Genomic DNA, 21,765 nt, shown 5'->3' with positions numbered 1-21,765 from the left:
TGCAACTGTACCGGGGGGAGGTGAAGGGGGGTCATTGCATCCCTTGCACCAGGGCCAGTGCACAATCATGCTACGCCACTGTTTTCGTATGGAACGTGAGTAGAGGGGGGGAGGGGGTAGGGGAGGCTCAACGTAGCTGTGAGGACACAATAAGAGGTCGCAGTACAGGAATGCATTCATGAGCCACTCAGCCACGCACACAAACTCACTCAAACACTCACTCACTCAGACACTCACTCAGCCCTCCAGACACGTACTCACTCAGCCACTCACTCATTCAGCCACGTACACACTGACTCACTCAAACACTCACTCACTCAGCCACTCACTCACTCAGCCACGCAGACACTTACTCACTCAGACACTCACTCAGCCATCCAGACACTTACTCAGTCACTCACATACTCAGACACTCACTCACTCACTCAGACACTCACTTACTCAGCCACGCAGAAACTTACTCAGACACTCACTCACTCAGCCACTCACTCAGCCACCCAGACACTTACTCAGTCACTCACACACTCAGACACTCACTTACTCAGCCACGCAGAAACTTACTCACTCAGACACTCACTCACTCAGCCACTCACTCACTCAGCCTCCCAGAGACTTACTCAGTCACTCACACACTCAGGCACTCACTCACTCAGAACACTCACTCACTCAGCCACGCACACACTGACTCACTCAAACACTCACTCAGCCACTCACTCAGCCACTCACTCAGGCACTCACTCACTCAGCCACCCAGACACTCACTAACTCAGACACTCAGACACTCACTCAGCGACTCGGACACTCACTCAGACACTCACTCAGCCACTCAGATACTCACTCACTCAGCCACTCGGAGACTTACTCACTTGGCCACTCAAACACCCACTCACTCACGCACTCAGACACCTATTCACTCACGCACTCACCACACTATAGATCACAGCAGTTATCTGTCTGCATCTTCCCTCTCGCACTGCTCCACCATGGAATCCCCTCCTCCCATCGTCTCCATTTCCACGCTTACCTTGCTCAATTCAAGACGCGTGTTAACGCTCATCTATTGCCCGTGGACCTGTGCCGTGTTTTAACCACAGAGGATAATTAGCCCCTCGCCTAGCCAAGCCTCTACTCCACCCCACCCCCCACCACCACTTTTTCCAGCTAAAGAAAGATGGGGGTGGTGAGTTGATGCGGTTCATGGTTGTTCGCGCCTAGGCTGCGCAACGCTTCAATATAATCATCTGCAGGCGCTCCCTGCTCCCCCCCCCCCCCCCCCGTCGCTGCTACGGTGTGGGGGTGGGGGTTGTTTTTTAAATTCTGGTAAAGCCCGTGGAGAGTGCCACACTCGGAGAGAGAGACGGAGGGAGGGAGAGCGAGAGAGATTCTTGGAGATAGAGAGAGTGATGGAGAGAGCGTTAGACTATCGGATAGAAACGGCGAGAGAGCGACACTCGGAGAGAGCGAGAGAGACTCTTGGAGAGAGAGTGACGGAGAGAGAGTGACGGAGAGAGAGAGAGACTCTCGGAGAGAGACGGCGAGAGAGCGACACTCGGAGAGAGCGAGAGAGACTCTTGGAGAGAGAGTGACGGAGAGAGAGTGATGGAGAGAGAGAGACTCTCGGAGACAGACGGCGAGAGAGCGACACTCGAAGAGAGCGAGAGAGACTCTTGGAGAGAGAGTGACGGAGAGAGAGCGTGAGGGAGAGCGTGAGAGAGACGCTCTGAGAGAGAGAGTCACTGAGAGAGAGAGACTCTCGGAGAGAGACGGCGAGAGAGACTCGGAGAGAGATACGTAAAGAGAGCGACACTCGGAGAAAGAGAGACAGAGAGAGGGAGGGAAGAAGGTGCTCTACTCCTGCATGGTCCGGTTTCACCAACAGCACACCCTGAGGAGCCACAAGGACCATGCCTGGAGGAAAGCCCTAGCCCTGCGTCTCTCCGGAGAGGCCTCGCTGGAGGCAACTCTACTCCAGCCCGACGTACAACCGCATCGGCGACCTCAGCTGGAGCATCTCCCACGGCACCGTCACCACCAACGCCTCCTTGGCGCGCTTCACCGACACCTCCCCGGAGTGTGGTAAAGTGGAGACGGTGGCGCACCAATACGTGGAGTGCAAGCGCCTGGACTCGCTTTTCAAGGTCCTGAGAAACATCCTCCTAAGGTTCAGCCTCCACTTCTCCCCGACGGTCCTCATCTTTGGACACCCGAAGGGCGACGGACCCCAATATCTTCAGGGGCTGGTCAACGTGCTCTTCGGCTACGCCAATCTCGCCATACGCAGGGGGCACCTCCCGTGCTCTGGTCGGAGCCAGGGTGTTGCCGGAGTTCCGCCATGCGCGGCTGACCCACGCCGTGCCGGCCTTCAAGGAGCAGTGGGCGCTGGAGGAGGCCGCGTGCTCGGTGGCAGAAGACGGAGCGCTCTGCATGAGCTACCCGTCGGAGGCCGTTTGACTGCGAGAAGAGCTGGGTGCAGATGCAGCACTTGTCGTAGTTTGAAAAAAATGTACATAGAAAACAGGGGGAACAAAGAGAGAGAGTAGGGGAAGGGGGGGTAGAGAGAGAGAGAGGGGGTAGAGAGAGAGAGGGGTAGAGAGAGGGGGGGTAGAGAGAGGGGGTAGAGAGAGAGAGAGGGGGGGTAGAGAGAGAGGAGGTAGAGAGATAGGGAATAGGTAAGAAGTAGGAGCAGAGCGTGCTTCTTCATGTTGATCTTTGTGTCTACGAAGAAAGTAGCACAGATTGATTTTGTTGCACAATGGTAAAACACGTAAAATCTTTCATTTAAAAAGGGGGGAGGGGAGCGCATAAAGCAAAGCAATGGGGGAAAAACGAAATGATGAACGGAGCAAGTGCCGACTAAACCGAGCATCTCCTTGCTTCCTCTGATAGTAAAAAATAAGAAAAGAGAGGGAGGGAGAGAGAGAGGGAGGGAGAGAGACAAGGATACCGTCGGTGAGAGAGAGAGAGAGCGACTCTCGCGAGACATGCGGCGAGTGCGAAGTGGATCGTGACTGCACATGCACCGTGAATTATAATTCAATGAGATGCGTTGCCAGGGCCTGGTCAGGCAGCGTTCTCTGTGCCCAGATTGGCTGAGTTATAACAATGAATAGAATTACTGTCAACATTATGTTTGCACTCGTTTAACCAGGAGAGCCTCACGAATCTTTCTTTGTTCCCCAGGAGTGTCCTGCCCCACGCTTTCGAAGTCGTGGACGGGCCCGCTATTGATGTTGCTGTTGTGTGTTGATTTCAATTGAGCAATTTGCACGGAATGTTGCAACATTGGGATGTTGTTTTAGGTCCAAATTATTGGCATTGTGTGTGTGTGTGCGTTTGTTAGCTATGGGAGGGAACCCATGCAGAAACCAGGGGGAGAGCGTTCAAACACCACACTGAAAGGCACCCGAGTCGGGAATCGAACCCACGCACTTCTTGCCGCGAGAGGCACAAGTTTCACGACTGCGCCACGCTGCATCCCCTGATTGCGTCCCTATCATGCGCGAGACGTGGCAAGTGTGAAAGTTAAAACTCCCAACTCACGCGAGCCCGACCTGGGAATCCGCGATTGCACGCCGGTCTAACTCACACGTGGTGGTGACTACTGCCTCCATCGTTTCATGCTCAACAATCATCATTGCACGTGTGCACGTGCGCACGGGGCACGCATCCACACGTGCACACGTGTGCATACGTGCGCACGGTACACACATGCCCACGTGCGCACTTGTGCACGTGGGCATGCGGAAGTGTACAGTCAGGCGGCCGCGATGTATGGTGAGCACGCTGGACTTGCAATCCCCCCCACCCTCTCCCCACCTCCGCCCATTAGTAAGCATTCTAAGTGGTTACACCACACTCGATAGGCAGGTTGGGTATGGTGGGGTAAACCACGAGGACGTTGAACGTGAACCACTCCTCTAGTACCTAGCGTCGAAGATAAGCTTTACAAAAACGACTCGCTAAGAGCCCTATGGATCTCGTCTCAGCCGGAGAGCCTTCGCCCAGCGGGCAAATTGCAAGGCTGCGCCTTTACCCTAGTTTGTTTGCAGCCCGCGTGATGAGTGTAGCCCCATTTACGGGAGAAAGGATTGGAATTGCTTTAACGCGTGCTCGGTCTCCGTCTGCGCAAGGCTGCACTGAGGATCGCCTGCTCTCGGTCTTCTGTGATTAAATCATCCATCGCTTCCTCGGCTTCCCTCGAGGTCCACCCCACCCACACCCCTCCCCCCTCCCTAGCCTCGCCGTCTCATTTCCTCGTCCGCGCGCAGCGACTTCACATGTAATGAAAAAGTAATATTTTTAAAAACCTTTTTTTTAAAACGCGCTTTTATGAAATCTACGAGTAATGGCAGAACTCCACGACTCCAGGAAGTGGCCCCAAAGTTTGCCATAACTTAAGGGGACCGTGGGCAATTACAACCAACGTTAGGTGAGCGTGGACAATTTGACCCAAGCCGAAACATAACATATAAAAAAAATAATGTTTAAAAAGATTTGTTTTTTTTATAGTATTGTCATCAGTATGACATAAGTATACCAAGTTTGCAGTCGATACCACATTGGGAAGTGGGTTAAAATTGAGCTACAAGATTTGAGGATACAACAACAACAACGACAACAACAACAGACAGAGTGAGTTAAATGAAAGCGTGTAAAATATGTAATGGTATTAATTACATATGTAATTCATATGTAATTCATATGTAATATGTAATTCATATGTAATTAATAATGACCCGCGATTGTATTTTATCCATTGTCTCGTTCATGCACATCGCACAGAGGCGCCGGGGAAGGAAAGCGGGCAGTTACGCCGGCGCTGCCGACGATTTCCCAAGCTCTGCGGTCCTACATTGGGATACTTGGCCATCCCCACGAATATATTGTTGTTATTATTATTGTTGTTTTTATCATTTTCAGGAAGCAGACTGTTTCGGATATTTGGTATTTATCAATATTAGTCGCGGTCAATGCTTATCCAGCTGCCTGCAAGTATTCTAGTTACATTACACGTGTTTATGCGTGGTGTTGGCCACCCCCTCGTGTGCCGCGTCGGCCTTCATAGGTGCACCCTAACAGCACTTGCCCCAACAGTCTGCTACAGGCTATACGGGGGATATTTGTCTTTGTGGGTACTGCAGGGTGGTCGTCGAGAGATGATCTCACGGAGTGTGGCGTCACGCCGACTGATGGAAGCTCCCCCAGGGATCGCGGCCACGGGGTCCGTGCAGCGCGGCACCTCCATGCGCAATGGGAGCTCAGACGTGCGTCCTGAGTTACGTGAAAATAAATCGCGCAGCGTTCGTGAGTGACACGCCACCCCACGTGATGATTGGTGACACACCATCCCACGTGTTCGTCACAGTAACACAACGTCGCACGTGTTGATGGGTGACACACCATCCCACGTGTTCGCCACAGTAACACAACGTCGCACGTGTTGATGGGTGACACACCATCCCACGTGTTCGCCACAGTAACACAACGTCGCACGTGTTGATGGGTGACACACCATCCCACGTGTTCGCCACAGTAACACAACGTCGCACGTGTTGATCGGTGACACACCATCCCACGTGTTCGTCACAGTAACACAACGTCGCACGTGTTGATGGGTGACACACCATCCCACGTGTTCGTCACAATAACACAACGTCGCACGTGTTGATCGGTGACACACCATCCCACTTTGCACACCTATCGGTTTTGGTATTGTCGTCGTAACTTTGTATGCCCATCCCAACTGGACAACTGTGAAACAAGCTTCATAGATCATCGGATTCCTCCAGTCTGAATAAAGTTTCTGATTTATGTATTGATCAGTGACACACCACCCCACGTGTTGATCAGTGACACCATTCCACGTCTTCGTAAATGACACGTCACAAGTGTTGATAAGTGACACACCATCCCACGTGTTCATCAGTGACACACCATGCAATGTGTTGCTCAGTGACACCAACCCACGTGTTCTTAAGTAACACAACGTTACATGTGTTGATCGGTGACTCACCATGCCACGTGTTCATCGATCTGCAGACGTGACACTCTTATGTGGTTGAGGGTTAATGACAAAGACCTTGGCTTAAACCTACCGCGTGACTTAACCCCTCCAAAAACAAATATAGATCAATCTATCGGCTACGAAACCTCCGCTTAAAGTGAACTAACCAACACTAACCAACAACAACCAACACTAACCAACACTAATCAACCAGTGGGCTCGATGGGTTAGGGCAATGTACACCACTTCTATTTGATTGGCTATCGCGCTCTGATTTGAATGTGTTTAATGTCCTATGAAGAAAGGGCCATTGCCGAAAACGTCGTCTATTACATGCACACGAGATGTTATTGCTTGTAAGGCTACGCAGTCTTTTTGACGAATGTGTTGATTTTGTTTTGTTTGTTTGCTATGAAGCTGTTCTCCGTGCACCTCCCCCATAGCAGCGCTCTCACCCATCGCGGCTTCTCGCGCTCATCCCGGGACCCGTGCAGACGTCACACCGAGCTCCTTTGTTCATCCCGTGCCGGAGTCGTGCATCATCGCGCGTGCGGCACCAGACGAGCCCAAGGGGGGAGTGGGGGGGGGGGGGCGGCGGCGGTGTGGGGAGGTGAGGGGAGGCGAGCGACAGAGTGGGGCGGTCGCCGTTCATTCACGCCCGTGGAATTCTAATGCGTCCACGGTCCGCGTTGCCACGAATAAGAAAGAGCCACCCATTGTTCCAACAATAATACACGGGACTATAAATAGACAGGTGTGGGAGCGAGCGAGAGAGCGAGGGAGTCAAAGGGAGAGAGAGAGAGACGACGACGAGAGAGGGCGAGAGAGGTTTGCGAGGCGTATGTGTGCAAATGGGGAGCGGTGGCGCTGCAGTCAGCGCACTGGCACGGCCGTGTTCGCCTCGCGGCCACGGCTTGCAAACAGTGGCGAGCGGTATCTGTACCTGCTCTGAAGCTGCGCCTAAGTTGACTCAGACTTAAATCGCCGCCTGGTGAGGTGTGTAATAACAGCAGCGTTGGGGGGGGGGGGTGAGACAAAAGCGGCCCGGGGGTTATGATGGCCACCCGCACCCCAACTTAGTGCGCCGCGCCGCCTGCCTAAAATTAGGCGCTCGCTAAGGACACTTTCCCCGGCTGTCTGTTTAAAAAAATAAAAGTCTTGTCAGAGCATCGTTGCCTTTCTTCGTGAGTGCCGCGCGGGGAGGCGAACAAGCGACGTCCGCAAAATACCGAATTACCCACGGCGCTTTCCCCAGCGGCGGCTCTTAATTTGAGATGCCGGTGCCGCGCCGAGGAGGATTTTTGTTTTTGACTGTCGGCGATTGGATCGGCGGAGTCGAGGCTGACGACCGCTTGCTGCTTCAACTCCGCCGGCATTTCGGATGCGCCGCTGCTCGTCGCACTCGCAAAAGACCAAGAGATGGCGGGAGGACTGAGCACGGAGGGTGGGAGCGTGACGAGGAAGCGGCAGAGGGCCGACGGACGGTGGGAGCCAGGGTGAAAGGCTGTGGCGAGATGGCCGATTGGAGTTGAGCGGATTGGAGAGTGGAAGGCGGAGAGCTGAAGGAGGGGAGGGGGGGGGAGAGATGAAGGATCGTGGAGTGGAGAGTGGAGGATTGTAAATAGTGGATACGAGTGTGGGTGGTGGGGGGTGTGTGTGCTGGATGGAGGGTTGAGGATAGTGTGGGTGCCCCATGGAGAGTGGATCTACGAGTGGAGCGTGGAGCGTGGAGGATGGAGGGAGGAGGAGGCTCGAGTGATTTGCGCGAGCGGTGAGCCGTGTCGGGACCCCTCCCGGCCACTCGGCCCCCTCATCAGCGCGGCGCTTCCCGGAGCGGACGGTGCCACCTCCACGCGCGCATTCAACATCCCTGGGACAGGCGCGGAATGACAGCGCGGTCACGTCCCGTCTCCTTCAATTTGAAGCCCTCCACGCGTTTCCCTGTGCCATGCGCTCTTCCCCTCCATCCCTCCCCTATACCCTCCCTGCCAACCTCCCCCCATCTCCCTCTGTCCCTCTCTCCTTTTCTACACCCCACCCCCCACATTCCCTCTCTTCCTTTCTCATCCCATTAATATCTCCCTCCGTCCACCTACTCTGCCTAAGTTAATATAATTTATTCTTATAATTACGTAATTATACCCTCCCTTCTTGCACCCACCGTAGCTTCCTCCCTCCATGTCACTCTCGATCCATCTCCCCTCTCCCTTCATCCCCGCTCCTTTCTCCTGTCCTAGCTTTCCCCCATCTCCTCCCTCCCTGCACGCGAGGTGAGAACAGATGATCGAGCAATCGCCACGCTGCGGTCTCTGGGAGGGAGAGCGGATTACATGAGACTAAATATTGGGTCCGAAGCCGTTTGATGGCATCCTGAGAGAGGAGTGGGGGGGCGGGGGGGATGAGGTCGCGGTGCCTTCGGGGTTCCGCCCGTACCCAGGGTCCCCTCGCTGGGTCGCCACCCCCCGTAGACTGCTCGCATCTAATGGGTCCATTACGCGCGCCTCCTAACGAGGTGGCCTGACACACACGGGACTCGGTCACCGCTTCGCCTGCGAACGAGGGCGATGAGCGGTAGCGGCACGCGCGTACGAGCGATCGTAAGGCACACGGGGACACGCGAACGCCAGTACATTGACGTAAATAAACAAGGCAGCAAACATGTGGATGCACACGCGCGTCTGCAACCAAATATAAAGACAAAGTTCCCACTATAGCCTGTTTAGGCTGCTGGGGCAAGAGCCCCTGAGCAAGTGGCACCACAAGGCAGGGACGACGCACGCGGGGGAGATGCGTCCAGCTAGACACCCTCGCCACCCTGGTGCGGTGTGTAAATAGTATCCCCAGGGCGAATATTTACTCACCACTTTAAGAACTCGTTTAAGGCTGAATCGACCTAGGGGAGTGCCTGAACCGGTTCAAATATTCGCCACTGATGTTGGCCGTGAACGGGAATCGAGCTCAGGTTGCTGGGTTGGTAGCGCAAGGTGCTAACCTCCACGCAACCACACCCGCACTACACACGCGTGCATGCCCTAACCCCGAACTTTAAATCTAGTCCTACCCCTAACGGTAGCCCCAAGTCCCTTATCTTAACTCTAGAGCAAACAGTGACGCTTACAACTAAACCTGAATCGAACCCTAACAATGACCCCATGCCCATACCGGACATCTGCGAAAAAGAGCTTCATAGCTCATGGGATTCCTCCGGCAGTCTAAATACAGATTCTGATCTGATTCTGAACCTGCGCCGAACCCTGCCTCGAACCTGAGCTCACGCACACCCTCACCGTAACCATGCCCCTTTGTATCTAGTTGACATCTAGTCCTGACCCAAATCTTGACTTTATAAATCCACGACTCTCACTTCGACCCTGAGCCTGGACTCCTTAACCGTGACCTCCTGACCCCCGCCGCCGTGACAGCCGGTCACAGTCTCCCTCTATGCGTCGACGAGACAGTCAACGGACCCCGCTGTTGCGCCAGGCCCGTCACGTCCACACGACGGCGGCCGCGGAACAGGCTCGGGCCTGCTTTGTGAAGTCGCGTTGCGGTGTTTTTACGAGGCACGGACGGATGACGCGGGGCGCCACGGCGTCTCGCGTCGTCAAGCGTCAACGCGCTTTGCGATGCTGCGTTGACGGGGCCGGGTACGGCCGGTGCACGAGGAAAACAAATGATTATGTGTACAGGGACTCCTCTACTTACGAACGAATTAGCTTCCAGAAGTCTGTTCGTAAGTCGATTCGTTCGTAAGTCCAACTTGACTCCTGTCGATTCTAAACATGTTGAACGGCATGTACGCTAAACACGGTGAATGGATTTAAATGGTGTATAATCTCCTGTAGATGTAGATGCCACTGGTTCTTCACGTTCTGCAGATGTAGATGCCACTGGTTCTTCGCGTTCTGCAGATGTAGATGTTACTGGTTCTTCACGTTCTACAGATGTAGATACCACTGCTTCTTCACGTTCTGCAGATGTAGATGCCACTGGTTCTTCACGATCTGCAGATGTAGATGCCACTGGTTCTTCACGTTCTGCAGATGTAGATGCCACTGCTTCTTCACGTTCTGCAGATGTAGATGCCACTGGTTCTTCGCGTTCTGCAGATGTAGATGCCACTGGTTCTTCACGTTCTACAGATGTAGATATCACTGCTTCTTCACGTTCTGCAGATGTAGATGCCACTGGTTCTTTGCGTTCTGCAGATGTAGATGCTACTGGTTCTTCTTGTTCTGCAGATGTAGATGCCACCACCGCCATTTATTGCGCGGCGGTTGAAATTACAACTCTCGGTCCAAACGGGCAACTGGACATACGGACAGGTGTGTTCGTATCTCTGAAAGTTCGTAAGTCGACTGTTCGTAAGTCGAGGAGTTACTGTATAATAATAGCCAACGTTTCGGGCAATGCATCCTTCTCCAGAGCAAGCGATCCTTCGAACTGGAATGATTCATCTGAAGAAGTCGACGCACCCGTCAACAGCACGAGCTTATACAATAAATATATATTTATGATTGCCGACGTTTCTGGCAATGGCCCTTCTTCACCTCCGATTGACGCGGTTGGCTACGTGCGGTGCAAAAGAAGTTCAACATATAGACATAGAACGTGAAGGTCCGATGCTAGAAAGGTCGCCTATTATACACTTCTTTTTCAAACTCACAGCGTTGTTGATAGTTGTTGTTGTTGTTCATTTATGCTTGTGCACCACTTCCAACGCAGCAGCACCACCAAATAACTTTTATTTTTCTGAACAGGGGCCATTGCCAGAAACGTCGCCTAACATGTTATATATTGAGGCTGAACATGTTAAAATAACGCGCACGACCCGCACGGAGTGGAAGATCATCACCATCATCCAGCAGTGGATTGCCAGAAGAGCTATCCCCCGTGCGCGCGCCGTTGAGAGCCTTCTGTGCGCTATACAATATCCGGGACAAAACCGCACGGCTGAACGAGACCATCCGTGCATCAGCCAAATAAACTCAAACACTCGACAACGGCATCACAATCAGCTGTTGTCCTTCCCCCGCGCCGCCTCCGATGAGCAACGTTTTGGCCACGTGCGGCGCGAAAGAAGCTCGCGGTGCTGCGACCGCACGGGCACACGAGGCGCGGTGCGGTCCCGGCTGCTGCCGGGAGTCGCCGACGTCGTCCGCCGAGCGCGCGCCGGAGTCGCACCGAGGCGTCGGGAAGGCCTCCGGTCACCGCGGCGCTCCGCGGAGTTGCGGAGAAAGCCACCGGGGCTGGTGGAAGACGAGCCCAGGTAATGAATGCGATGATGATGATGGTGGTGGTGGTGATGATGGTGTCAGCATTGGGGGGAGGGGTGACCGGGGGTTGGGGGCGGGGGACGGGAAAGGGGGGCCCAAAAACGTTCGCCACCCCCCACCCACTATATTTGAGCCAGAACCCTCCCAGCGCCTCCCCCCCCCCGTATCCCCCACCCCCGCACATCCCCCCCCCGCCCATCCACCCAATAAAACTCATTTCGTTGCGCTGGCAACAGCTGCTACAATTGTAAAACGCACAAGCATCGAATCCCGTAAATGTACGCTTCAATTGTACGTGATGCAATTGTCCTCGTGGCTTGCGGTAGAATTGTCATGTTATTTATATATTTATATTACTCCATATGCGGTGGACGCGGTGGCGTCGCAGTTAAAGCCCTGCGCTATGAATGCGTCGAACCGAGTTTGAGGGAGGGAGGAAGGGAGGAGGGAGGGAGGGGAGGGAGGGAGGGGGAGGGGGGAGGGAGGATGGAGGGAGCCGGATCTCATTGAGGCACCACGGTGGCGAGATGTTAACCACCTTGCCTGATATAAAGGAGGTCGTGGGATGGATCCCAACCCTGACGCCTACAGTATATTTGAAGTGCGCGTCCCTCTCTCTCCGTGGTCGCGTGGATTTTTATCCGGGTCCCTCTCCATTTAGAATCAACGTGCGTTTGGAGCATTTGCCCGCTATGAATTTCCACGCGATAAGCCACTTCGTATTTGGAGGGGGTCAGCGGGGGGCGTGATCTCGTGGGGGGTGGGGGGCTGACGGCTCTGCTGCGCTCTTTACAAAGCCCCCGGCTACCGCGCCCTCCTCGTAGCCCACACGGAGCCTCGCCGCGCGATATTGAGACGCGTTCTCGCCCCACAGCGCCCGGGCGGTGTTCCCGCATTGCCTGGGGTGGCGATGGAGAGAGACAGCGGCTGCGCGCGTCATCGCCAGCGCGTCGTCCGCCACGCTGGGGCCTATTGGTCAAAGGCGATACTCGACGAGTCAATCATCGGACCCACCCTCCTGTAAAGTGCCCGGGGTGGGGGGTGGTTGTCACGCTCACCAATGAGACTCAGCTCCCGGTCGCTTGAGTTCTCGGCCCGTTTGTATAAACGAACAGGGTACGTGCAGACCCCGGCTTGACAAAGTGTGCGCAACGGCGGACTAATGCGCGATGATTCCCCTTTTTCCCGCGATTTGGAATTTGGCCGAGAGCCAACGTAGCGATTACGCTCAGGGTCCCCGTCTTTAAAATATGCGGAGCCCGTAGGGGGAAAAAATATATTGTCCGTAAGCTCCATAAATTAATAAGTAAAGGGGAGGAGGAGGGGAGAGAGAGAGAGACGCTCGGCGTTTTCAGTCGCGCAAAATCATTTATCGGCGATTTCTCTCCGACGCAGCTCGACTCTCGGCGCTGTTGACAGCGACTTTGACACTCGCGAGCCGCCCTCCCATCATCCACGCGGCCCGTGGCCGCGCCGTGCAAGCTGAAAGGTTAAAGGCGCAGCCCTGCAAATCGCCTGCTCACGCCTCGTCAGGCGGAGGGTGCCTCAACCAGAGGGGGCTTCTCGGGTAGGCCGAGTGAAGCACTGAACACAACCGCTGCTCCCGCTCCGCGTTGGCCACACGCGTTGGAAGAGGTGTAAGTTACCCACGCTTTACCCTACCACCTGCCGCTGATTGACGAACTGCGATGCACCCGTCTATCCTGCTGGGCGGACAGGAGCGACGGGATTTTATCAACGATTTCCATCCTTTCGACTGCCGCGCCGAGAGATCGGATCGAACCGGTGACCTCAGGAATGCAAGTCCAGTGAGTTTATCATCGCACCGCGGCAGCCGTGTACGCCCCATACTCAGGGTTTACCTTCAGCCGAGTCTGTCCGGCACACCACATCCAGTATGCACCTTTTGCTGTGAGCGTGACTACTGTTAACGGGCACAGCCTACCGGTGACCCTGCAAATATTCGATGACAAATTGACTCCGCGACGTGCTTTTGGGTGACGCAGCGTATGCATGTCTGTATATTGAACTTCTTTCACACTGCACGTAGACAACCGTGCTTATCGGAGATGCTGGGGGAAGGACAACAAACTAAACACAAAAAGCTATTGAAAATGAATTAGTTTTCAACCTAGATTATTTAAAAGTGCATCGCCCCAGTGGTTTCCTGATATATCGGAAGGAAGAGCGTTCCAGACGGCCGCAGAACAGCAAATGAAAGCGCGCGATGAGGTGACCACCGTCTTTGTTCGATGTCCAGCCAAAAGCCGCCGCTGCTGCGATGATGACCGGAGTTTACGTGGTGGTCTATGCTCCTTGACGAGTTTAGCGTGTTCCTCGGCAAGATGTCCGACGTTTCGCGCCCGACGTGCTGGAAGCATCTTTGTCGGCGGGAAATGCGAAAAAATTGGAAGTTCAGGATGTGAAAAAAAATATTCCCACCACGTGGAGCTAAACTGTCGCCCTGCCCGACAGCATTCGCTCGCTCTCTCAGGGAGAGAGAGAGGACGATTCAGAGGCCCGAGGTGGAAGCACAGACGAGCGGGGAGGGTAGCAGGAGCCACGCGGTGAGCCGGCGACACCATCAATTGCCCAAGTTCTGCGGTCCTCTATGTAGTGTTAAATATGTTTTCAGTCCGATTAACGAGTGGTTATACACGTGGTAGGGGGGAGGGGGCACCGGAGCCCCAGGATGAAACCCGCGCCTGCGAGGGGGGGGGGGCAGCACTCTATCCCATAGAGATGGCGCAGATTGAGAGGAGTCCTCAATTTTCTGCGTTGCACGTTCGTGGCGAGCCAAGGTACGGCCGCTCATCGACGCCTACCCACGAGAAAGGGGAGTTCCACAACATTTTGTGTGGCCATCCACCAACCCTCTGCTGCCGCTGCCTCGGTGACAGGCAGCCACGTGCAGCGCAGCCACCGCCGCTCGACCACGACGACCTCTAATGAGCGCGGCGTGCGCGCGGCCGCGTGTCCGTGGGGTTGATGGAGCGCGCGGGGTCTGCGTGCGGAGCATGTCACTTATTCGGTGGGGGAGGATAGGGCAGAGGGTGGGGTGGAGGGCGAGTCGGGGAGACGGCAAACACTAATGACCCCGTGACGCCACAGCGCAACACGAGACCGCTGTGTGCTGAGAGGTTCACGGCTGCAAATTGTAAAAGGCAATGATGCAACGTAAACCACTGTGGCCGATACAGCCCCTCCTGGAAAATGATCGTTAACGTGACTCTCGCTCGGCCGCTTAAGCGCGGGACGTCAATACATCAATCGTAGGATCGCCGGCACGTGAGTCTCGGTGCGGGGATCTCGTCATTATCATCGTCGTCGTCGTCATCAGCCACGGTCCATCCACTGCTGGGTGAAGGCCTCCCAGACCCGAGTCGGCGCCAGACGGAGGTGCGGAGCCAAATCCCACGGAGACGCTCAGCGCGAGCGGGCGGGCGAGCGAGGAGGCTCTGTGAGCTGCGCGTATGACCTTCCCCCCCCCACCCCCGCCTCGCCCTCCCCCTCACTGCCCCCACTCCTCCTCAGCCCTCCTCCCTCCCCCCTAACTTCTCCGCGTCATTTACATTCAGGGAAAGGGGTGAGGGCGCTAGGGGGGGGGGGGGGTTGTACAACGGGGTGGAGGGCCCCGTTAGCAGCTAGGGACGAAGCGGTGAGCCGCACGACACTCGCACGGATTCCTTCCCGCGCCCCCCCCCCCTTCAACCACCGCACGCGGACGTCGCTCACAATACCCCTCGAGGCGAGTCGGGGTACGCGAAGGGTTAGGTAGGGGGAGGGGGAAGGAGGAGGGCAGGGCTGGGTGGGCGCGGGGCGGGGGAGAGGGGAGGGGCCGTGGCACTCGACGTGATCGCCGCGAGCCCCGATAATGGGCTGTCAGGATGAGCGCAGCGCGCAGCGACAGTGCGGGGGAGGGAAGGGGAATTGGGGGGGGGGGGGTAGAAGGAGGGAGGGAGGGGTGGAGGGAGATGCCAGGATAGGCAGGAAAGCGATGGAAAGGGGAGGAAGACATGGACGAAGAAAGGGAGGCAGAGATGGAGGGAGGGTGGCAGGGAGGGAGGTAATGAAGGATCATGGTGGAGTTGGGTGTCTATATTCATGCGTATATTTATTACCGTATCGCCACAAACCCGGAGATGGTAATTCGAGTCCCGCTCACGACCAATAACAATGACGAATATCTGAACCGGTCCTGGGACTCCTCTAGGTCGACTCCGCCTCAAATTGATACTTGGTGCGGCGTGTAAGCATCGCCATTTGGAGAGCCAAAGGCGGCCGTGCGTCGAACTGAGCACCCGCCCCCAAGCGAGGCGCGTGCGAACCTTCACGAGGTGCTCGCGAACCACCGCTTGTCCCGACAGCCCGTTAAAGACCCCAAGACGGGAATCTTTGTCTTGGGTGTCTGAGCGAGCGAACGAGCAAGACCCAGTGAGTGGGTCTCCGTTTTGTGCATTACTACCGTGTGCATTTGCGGCGAAGTGCGCGTTATGTCCTCTGATTGCGGCACATGCACATCATCATCCACCGTCGTCGGTAGGGGGTGGGGTCGAGTGGAGCGGGGGGGGGGCGGTGGGGGGGGGCAGCACTTCTCTTCCCTATGGATCCTCTGGCCACTTCGCCTCGTCCGTTCCTCTGTCGCCGCGCGCGTCTCGTCTGGCTGCGCGTTGCGCGTGCTGGCTATGGACAGATCCATCCTCATCTTCCCTAAGCACACGCCACCCACGGCGCCAACGCGGCACTCTGACGTGTACATGATTTAATATCGCCGCGGAGGAAATTAATAAGAGCCGCGCGCGCTCCCCTCCTCGCTCGTCTCGCACAAATTCCTTTGGCTGCGATCTCTCAGAAATCGTCCCCGGATTTACGCGATGCGCGCACACGCGCAACATCGCCGCACGTGCGTGTTGGGGTGGGTGTGTGTGGGTGAGTGCGGGTGTGTGTGGATGTGTGGGTGACTGTGGGTGCGTGTGGGGTGACTGTGGGTGTGTGTGGTGTAAGTGTGGGTGTGTGCGGGGTGTGTGTGGGTGAGTGTGGAGTGAGCGTGGGTGTGTGTGGGTGACTTTGGGTGTGTGGGTGTGCGTGGGGAGTGGCAGTGTAGCGGTTATCACGCCGCGCTACGAACCCGGTGACCCGAGTTCGATTCCCGCTCACGGCCAACACCATTGACTGTTATTGTGAACTGGTCCGGGCCTCTCCTAGGTCGATTCAGCCTCAATTGAGTAAACATCGCCACTAGGGAGACAAAGGCGACCGGGCGTGGTGCTGCCTATCCACCCCCTCGTGTTCCGTGGCGGCCTTCACAGTTGTTCGCTCATAGCACTCGTCCCAACAGTCTGTTAAGGCTATACGGGCGATCTTTGTCTTTGTCTTACGGAGATCGTGCGGAGCAGTGGCGAAGTGGTTACCACAGTGGTTAGCGCACTGCGCTGTGAAACGCGGCCTTAATCAAATTAAATTCCCGCTCACGACCAGTATGAATGGCGAATATTTGAGCCGGTTCTGTGCCTCTACTAGGTAGCCTCAGCCTTAAAACGAGTACCTGGCGTGGTGTTGGTTACCCACGTCGTGTGCCGTGCTGGCTGACAGCACTTGCCCGAACGATCTGTTAAAGGCTGTAGGGGGATCTTCATCTTTGGTGCGGTGCACACGTGTAACATGATACACGTGTGTGTGTGGTGCACATGTGTGATGTACTACACGTGCATGCGTGTGTGTGTGGTGTACGCCTGTAATGTGCTACACGTGTGCGTGTGTGGTTCACACGTGTGATATGCTACACGTATGCGTGTGTGGTGTACATGTGTGACGTGCTAGACGTGTGCGTGTGTGGTCCACATGTGTGACGTGCTACACGTGTGCGTGTGGGGTGCACGCGTGTGATGTGCGGGTCTGGCAGGTTGCTCGATCGTGGGGGGCATAGAAATATAGAAGTAAGTACAACATTGGATTGTGCTGCGCTCCCCTCTGCTGCTCGCCACGTGTGTGTGTTCAACCACCGGGGAGCGGTGGCGCAGCGGTTAGCGCACTGCGCTACAAACCCGGCGACAGTGACGAATAGCTGAACCGGTTCCCAGCCTCTCGTAGGTCGACACAGCCTCAAATGAGTGCCTGGTGCGGTGTATAAAAAAAAAATGGAGAGGCAAAGGCTGTCGGTTGTGGTGCTGGCCACACTACCTCGCCCCGTGCGCCGTACTCGCTAACCACACGGCACTTAGCCCAAGAATCCGATAACGTCTCCGCGGCGGCGAGGATCTCGTTGTAAGTACACGTGGCCGGTGCGTGGAATTCGTTCAGCGCGTCGTAAATCTAACGCGGCGGCTCACGTTACGAAGTTGGGTCACGAATTGAGGCGAGAAAATCGATTCGCAAATTCTTGCACGTACCTCCGCATGGCCCTCACCCCCCACTCCAACCCCCCCACACCTCCCCCCCCCCCGAGCCCGACGTAATGGACCGTCTCGGCTCACGTGACGCGACCATCTCTGGAACAAAGCGATCCGTGGACTCTACCATTGCTTCACACGCATGGTTGTGTGGGGGGGAGGGGTGTTTGTGTGTGTCTCGGCGTCTGGTTCATCTCGACTCTCCCCACTGGAATAAATAAATAAATAATGCTGACGCGAAGGTGCTCCGACCTCGGCCGTCAGCTGTCGGTGGCGGGCGCGAGGGAACGCGGCGCTGGGTGCGAATTCTCGAGTCAGGGCGCGCTCTGTCTGCCGAGCGGAACGATCCCTCGCCGAGGAGGAGGAGGTGAGCGTCTCGAAGCCCATTTGGGGCCGGGAGACACGGGAGGGGAACAATCAGTGGCGATCTTATGTCTGCACGGAGCGTGAGTCGCAAACCCACGGCGCAGCTCCTCGCGGGTTCACGGCCACCGTCAAATGGCAGCGGCGCGTCGGAGCGCGCTGCCGCCGCCGCCACCGCCGCTCCCGTCACCGCCCCGGGGCGCGCGTCTCGCGTTCCCCGAGCCGGTGAGGCTCATGTGAGCGCGACCCCTTCTCGACATCATCATCCTCCTGCTCTTCTACTCGAGCGAGCACAGCTCCTCGGAGCCGGTGAGCGGCACCTGGAGCTCCTAGGCTCCTGCTCCTCCTCTTGTCCACTCGCCTCCTCCTCCTCCTCATCATCGTCCTTCCGGCCGCGGTAACGGGAGTCGCTTTAGTCGCGGGCGCCTCTGATGCTGCTGCTGCTGCGACTGCCGAGGACTATCGGTGTGAATCGTTGGCGATCGTCATTGCCTCGGCGAGGGTCTCGCTGAGTGGCTGGCACAGCTCGCTTGCTCCAGCGTGGCTCGCTCGCTCTCGTTCGCTGGGATCACAGCACCCACCGCCAGCACCGCTAGCACCAAACTCGGCTCCGCCGCGGTCTCCGCCGCCCCGCGGATGTTCGGCCGTCGTCGCCGAGGCTGACCGAGGCGAGTTTGCGAGCGGCGCTGCTGAGCGGGGACTCACGGAGACGGGGGGCGCGCGTCGCGGCTGCGCGCGAAACCGGCGATGGACGAGGCGGACGGGACGAAGGGGAGAGGCTGAACGGGCGCGGTCCAAGCGCACCCCGCTCCTGAACGGTGAGCAGCGAGCATTCGTGATGCGCGCGTGCGCGCGCGGGTGTGTGCACGTGTGTGTGTGTATGTGTGGCACAGTAGGGGGCACAGGTGGTGCATCAGCCAATCATCTCAGTCAGTTGACCCGTGGCACCTGGGTTTGCCCCGTGACCTCCTGCGGGCGGGCGTTCGACACTTCACGTGGCCTCAACGTGCACGTAGCCTGGCACAAGCGTCGTGGTGACGTCACCGCTACTTAGTGGCGAATTGCGGTTGTTGTTGTGTATGTGTGTGTAGCGTGTGCCGTGCCGGCCTTTTATAGGTGCTCGCTAACAGCACTTGCCCCTACAGTCTTTTAAGGCTATACGGTGGATCTTTGTTAGTGTGTGTGACTTTAACAGGATCTCGCGAACTAAAATTGTCTCGACAGCATGGACGCGATGTGGTGGATATTTGTCTTTTGTGTGTTAGTGTCTTTGTGTTGGAACCGGTTGTTTAGCGCTCTATGAACCCGGCGACCCGAGTGACGATTATCGCAACGGGCCCTGGGCCTCCCCTAGGTAGACTCAGTCTAAAGTGAGAAGCTGGTAGGGTGTTTAAACATCGTCACTCGGGATACAAAGACGGTCGGGCGTGGTGTAGACCCCTCGTGTGCTATTCAACAGTCTGTTCAGGCTATACGGAAGAATGTTGTCTTTGTGTATATGAATATATATGTGTATATGAATATATGTGTGTATATGAATGTATGCGTGTGTGGAGACGGAAACATTGTGTGTGCGTGTGTATGTGAGTATATTTGAATGTATATATGTTTCTGTGCGTATGTGGGAACGTGTGTGTATGTGTGTACGTGGTCGTGTAGCGGTCAGCGCGCTGCGCTACGAACCTGACGACCCGAGTTCGATTCCCGCTCGCGGCCAACACCAGGTGACGATTATCTGAACCGGTCCTGAGCCTCTCCCAGGTCGACTCAGCCTCAAATGAGTACCTGGTGAGGTGTATAAACATCGTCACTTGGGAGACAAAGGCGGCCGGGTGTGGTGCTGGCCACCCACCACCTCGTGTGCCGTCCCGGCCTCCACTTGTCCCAACGGTCTGTGCAGGTCACACGGGGGATCTTTGTCTTTGTATCCGTGCGAGTGTCTATTCACTTAAAATGCGCAAAGGGTAGCGGACTCGCGTGGCCCGGACGCTACGAGATGTGAATGCTAAAGTGAGCGGCGGCTATCGACGCGACTCGACTCACGCGGCTTTAACACAGCGAGTGGCTGAGCGTAACCCGCAGAGCGAGTGGCTCAGCGCGGCTCACGCACGGCGCGTGGCTCACGCACGGCGCGTGGCTCGCAGTGGCTCAGTGTGGCTCACGCAGAGCAGGTGGCTCGGCGTACGCGTGGCTTAGAGTGGGCTCACGAAAGGCGCGCGGCTCAGCGAGACTCACAACGGCCCCGACTCATTAATAAGCGAGGCTTTCTCGCGGTTCAATCTGGTCGTGGCTCAGACGTCTCGTTACGGGCTGCCCGCAATTAAAGGCTGTGGCTCAGAATGAGGGCGGCTGTCGTATGTGTTTGTGTGTTTGTTGTGTGTGCGTGTGTGTTTGTTCTGTGTGTGTGTGTTCTTTTTAACAGCTGAAACTCAGGGAACCGCGGGAAATCCGCGGTGCTGGGAGGAATGGCGGCCACACAGGCGATTAGAGCTCCGGCTTTGAAGGGGATTGTTGGATATATATTTTTTTTACCGCTTTCATTTAAATGCCGCGTTTGATGCGCGCGCGTGATACGCGTGCGTGCTTGTGCACGCGCGCGTCCCCCTCTCGAATTCCCCGCACGCACCTCCATCAGCGAGCGAGCGCGTGGCGCAACAGTGGTGGTGCCGGTAGTGGTCGTGCCGGTGGTGGTGTTGGTGGAGTTGGTGGTGGTGGTGGTGGTGCCGGTGGTGGTGGTGGTGGTGGTGGTGGTGGTGGTGCCGGTGGGTGGTGGTGGTGGTGGTGGTGCCGGTGGTGGTGGTGCCGGTAGTGGTCGTGCCGGTGGTGGTGTTGGTGGAGTTGGTGGTGGTGGTGCCGGTGGTGGTGGTGGTGGTGCCGGTGGGTGGTGGTGGTGGTGGTGCCGGTGGTGGTGGTGCCGGTAGTGGTCGTGCCGGTGGTGGTGTTGGTGGAGTTGGTGGTGGTGGTGCCGGTGCCGGTGGTGCTGGTGGTGGTGGTGCCGACACCGGCTTGGAGCCAGTATGTTGACCACCGGTTCCATTTAATTGCGAGCAGCTGGGCTCTACGACCCAATGAATTACTACCAGGGAACCGTGACTGACGGGGGTCTCGTGTCCCCCGCGCGGAGGGGGCCTGAACCTCTCCCACCACCCCCCCCCCCTTCCAACTACCTCCCCCACACCCCCCCCCCCCTCCGAGCGGGTGAGGTTGCAAAATAAATGACCTCAGCCGTGGCCGCGACACGAGCCCGCTCTCATTAATGTCCCGCAGCGAGCCACTCGCACAGCTGCCGGCGGTGGCCGTGGCCATTGGCTTTAGGCGGCGTTCACGGAAAGGGCTGCGGAGGATGAGGTGGCGGTGCGGGGTGGGTGGGGGGCTGCCTGTCTGGGAGAGTGGAGGTGGAGATGGCGGGGGCAGGTCCATATTAGCGCGTGGCGGCGCGCCCGGTTGCGTCCCGCCTCTACTTTCTACGGGGTCGTGGGCGTTGCGCGCCGGTATTGACGGGCGTTTGGCGGCGCGGAGAGGCGACGCCGGTACAGTTGTTGTTTTCTTGCTGGAGACGGGAGCACGAAATGGGAACGACGCTGTGACTCTGGGCGAGTGGTTTTAAGGCTTAGAAGAGCGGGGTCTCCGAGAGAGAAATACCCGAAATTCCAGCGTCAGACTCCTGTCCTGCGGTTGCCACGTGAGAGTGACTGTTAAATAAGAGGTGCACTGGCCAGATGTTAACTACCTC

At 56.6% G+C, this 21,765-nt stretch overlaps 1 protein-coding gene and 1 long non-coding RNA gene across 4 annotated transcripts in view; both read left to right on the top strand.

Moving 5' to 3' along the window:
- The first annotated feature begins 919 nt into the window (after positions 1–919).
- LOC116946192 (uncharacterized) lies at positions 920–7,173 on the top strand. Of its 2 annotated transcripts, none has more exons than XR_004403448.2 (2): positions 920–2,467; positions 5,142–7,173. It is a non-coding gene; the product is annotated as an uncharacterized LOC116946192 (long non-coding RNA). The 2 variants fall into 2 exon arrangements; XR_004403447.2 differs by having other exon boundaries at positions 920–2,503.
- A 4,938-nt stretch (positions 7,174–12,111) lies between these two features.
- LOC116946191 (voltage-dependent calcium channel gamma-2 subunit-like) overlaps positions 12,112–21,765 on the top strand; it is a 37,886-nt gene continuing 28,232 nt past the window's right edge. The window contains exon 1 of one of the 2 annotated variants that reach the window (XM_032961153.2): positions 12,112–13,088. In XM_032961153.2, the coding sequence (XP_032817044.2) occupies positions 12,969–13,088 (120 nt within the window). In that variant the 5' untranslated portion in view covers positions 12,112–12,968. Of the gene's footprint in view, positions 13,089–17,779; positions 18,851–21,765 lie in introns of those variants that run through there. The other variant, XM_032961154.2, reaches the window with a different exon arrangement.

This window comes from Petromyzon marinus, chromosome 26 (genome assembly GCF_048934315.1).
Source record: "Petromyzon marinus isolate PM22_M1 ecotype Great Lakes invasive population chromosome 26, UKy_Petmar_22M1.pri1.0, whole genome shotgun sequence".
Classification (NCBI taxonomy): domain Eukaryota; kingdom Metazoa; phylum Chordata; class Hyperoartia; order Petromyzontiformes; family Petromyzontidae; genus Petromyzon; species Petromyzon marinus.
This window is presented reverse-complemented; position numbering and strand designations above follow the sequence as displayed.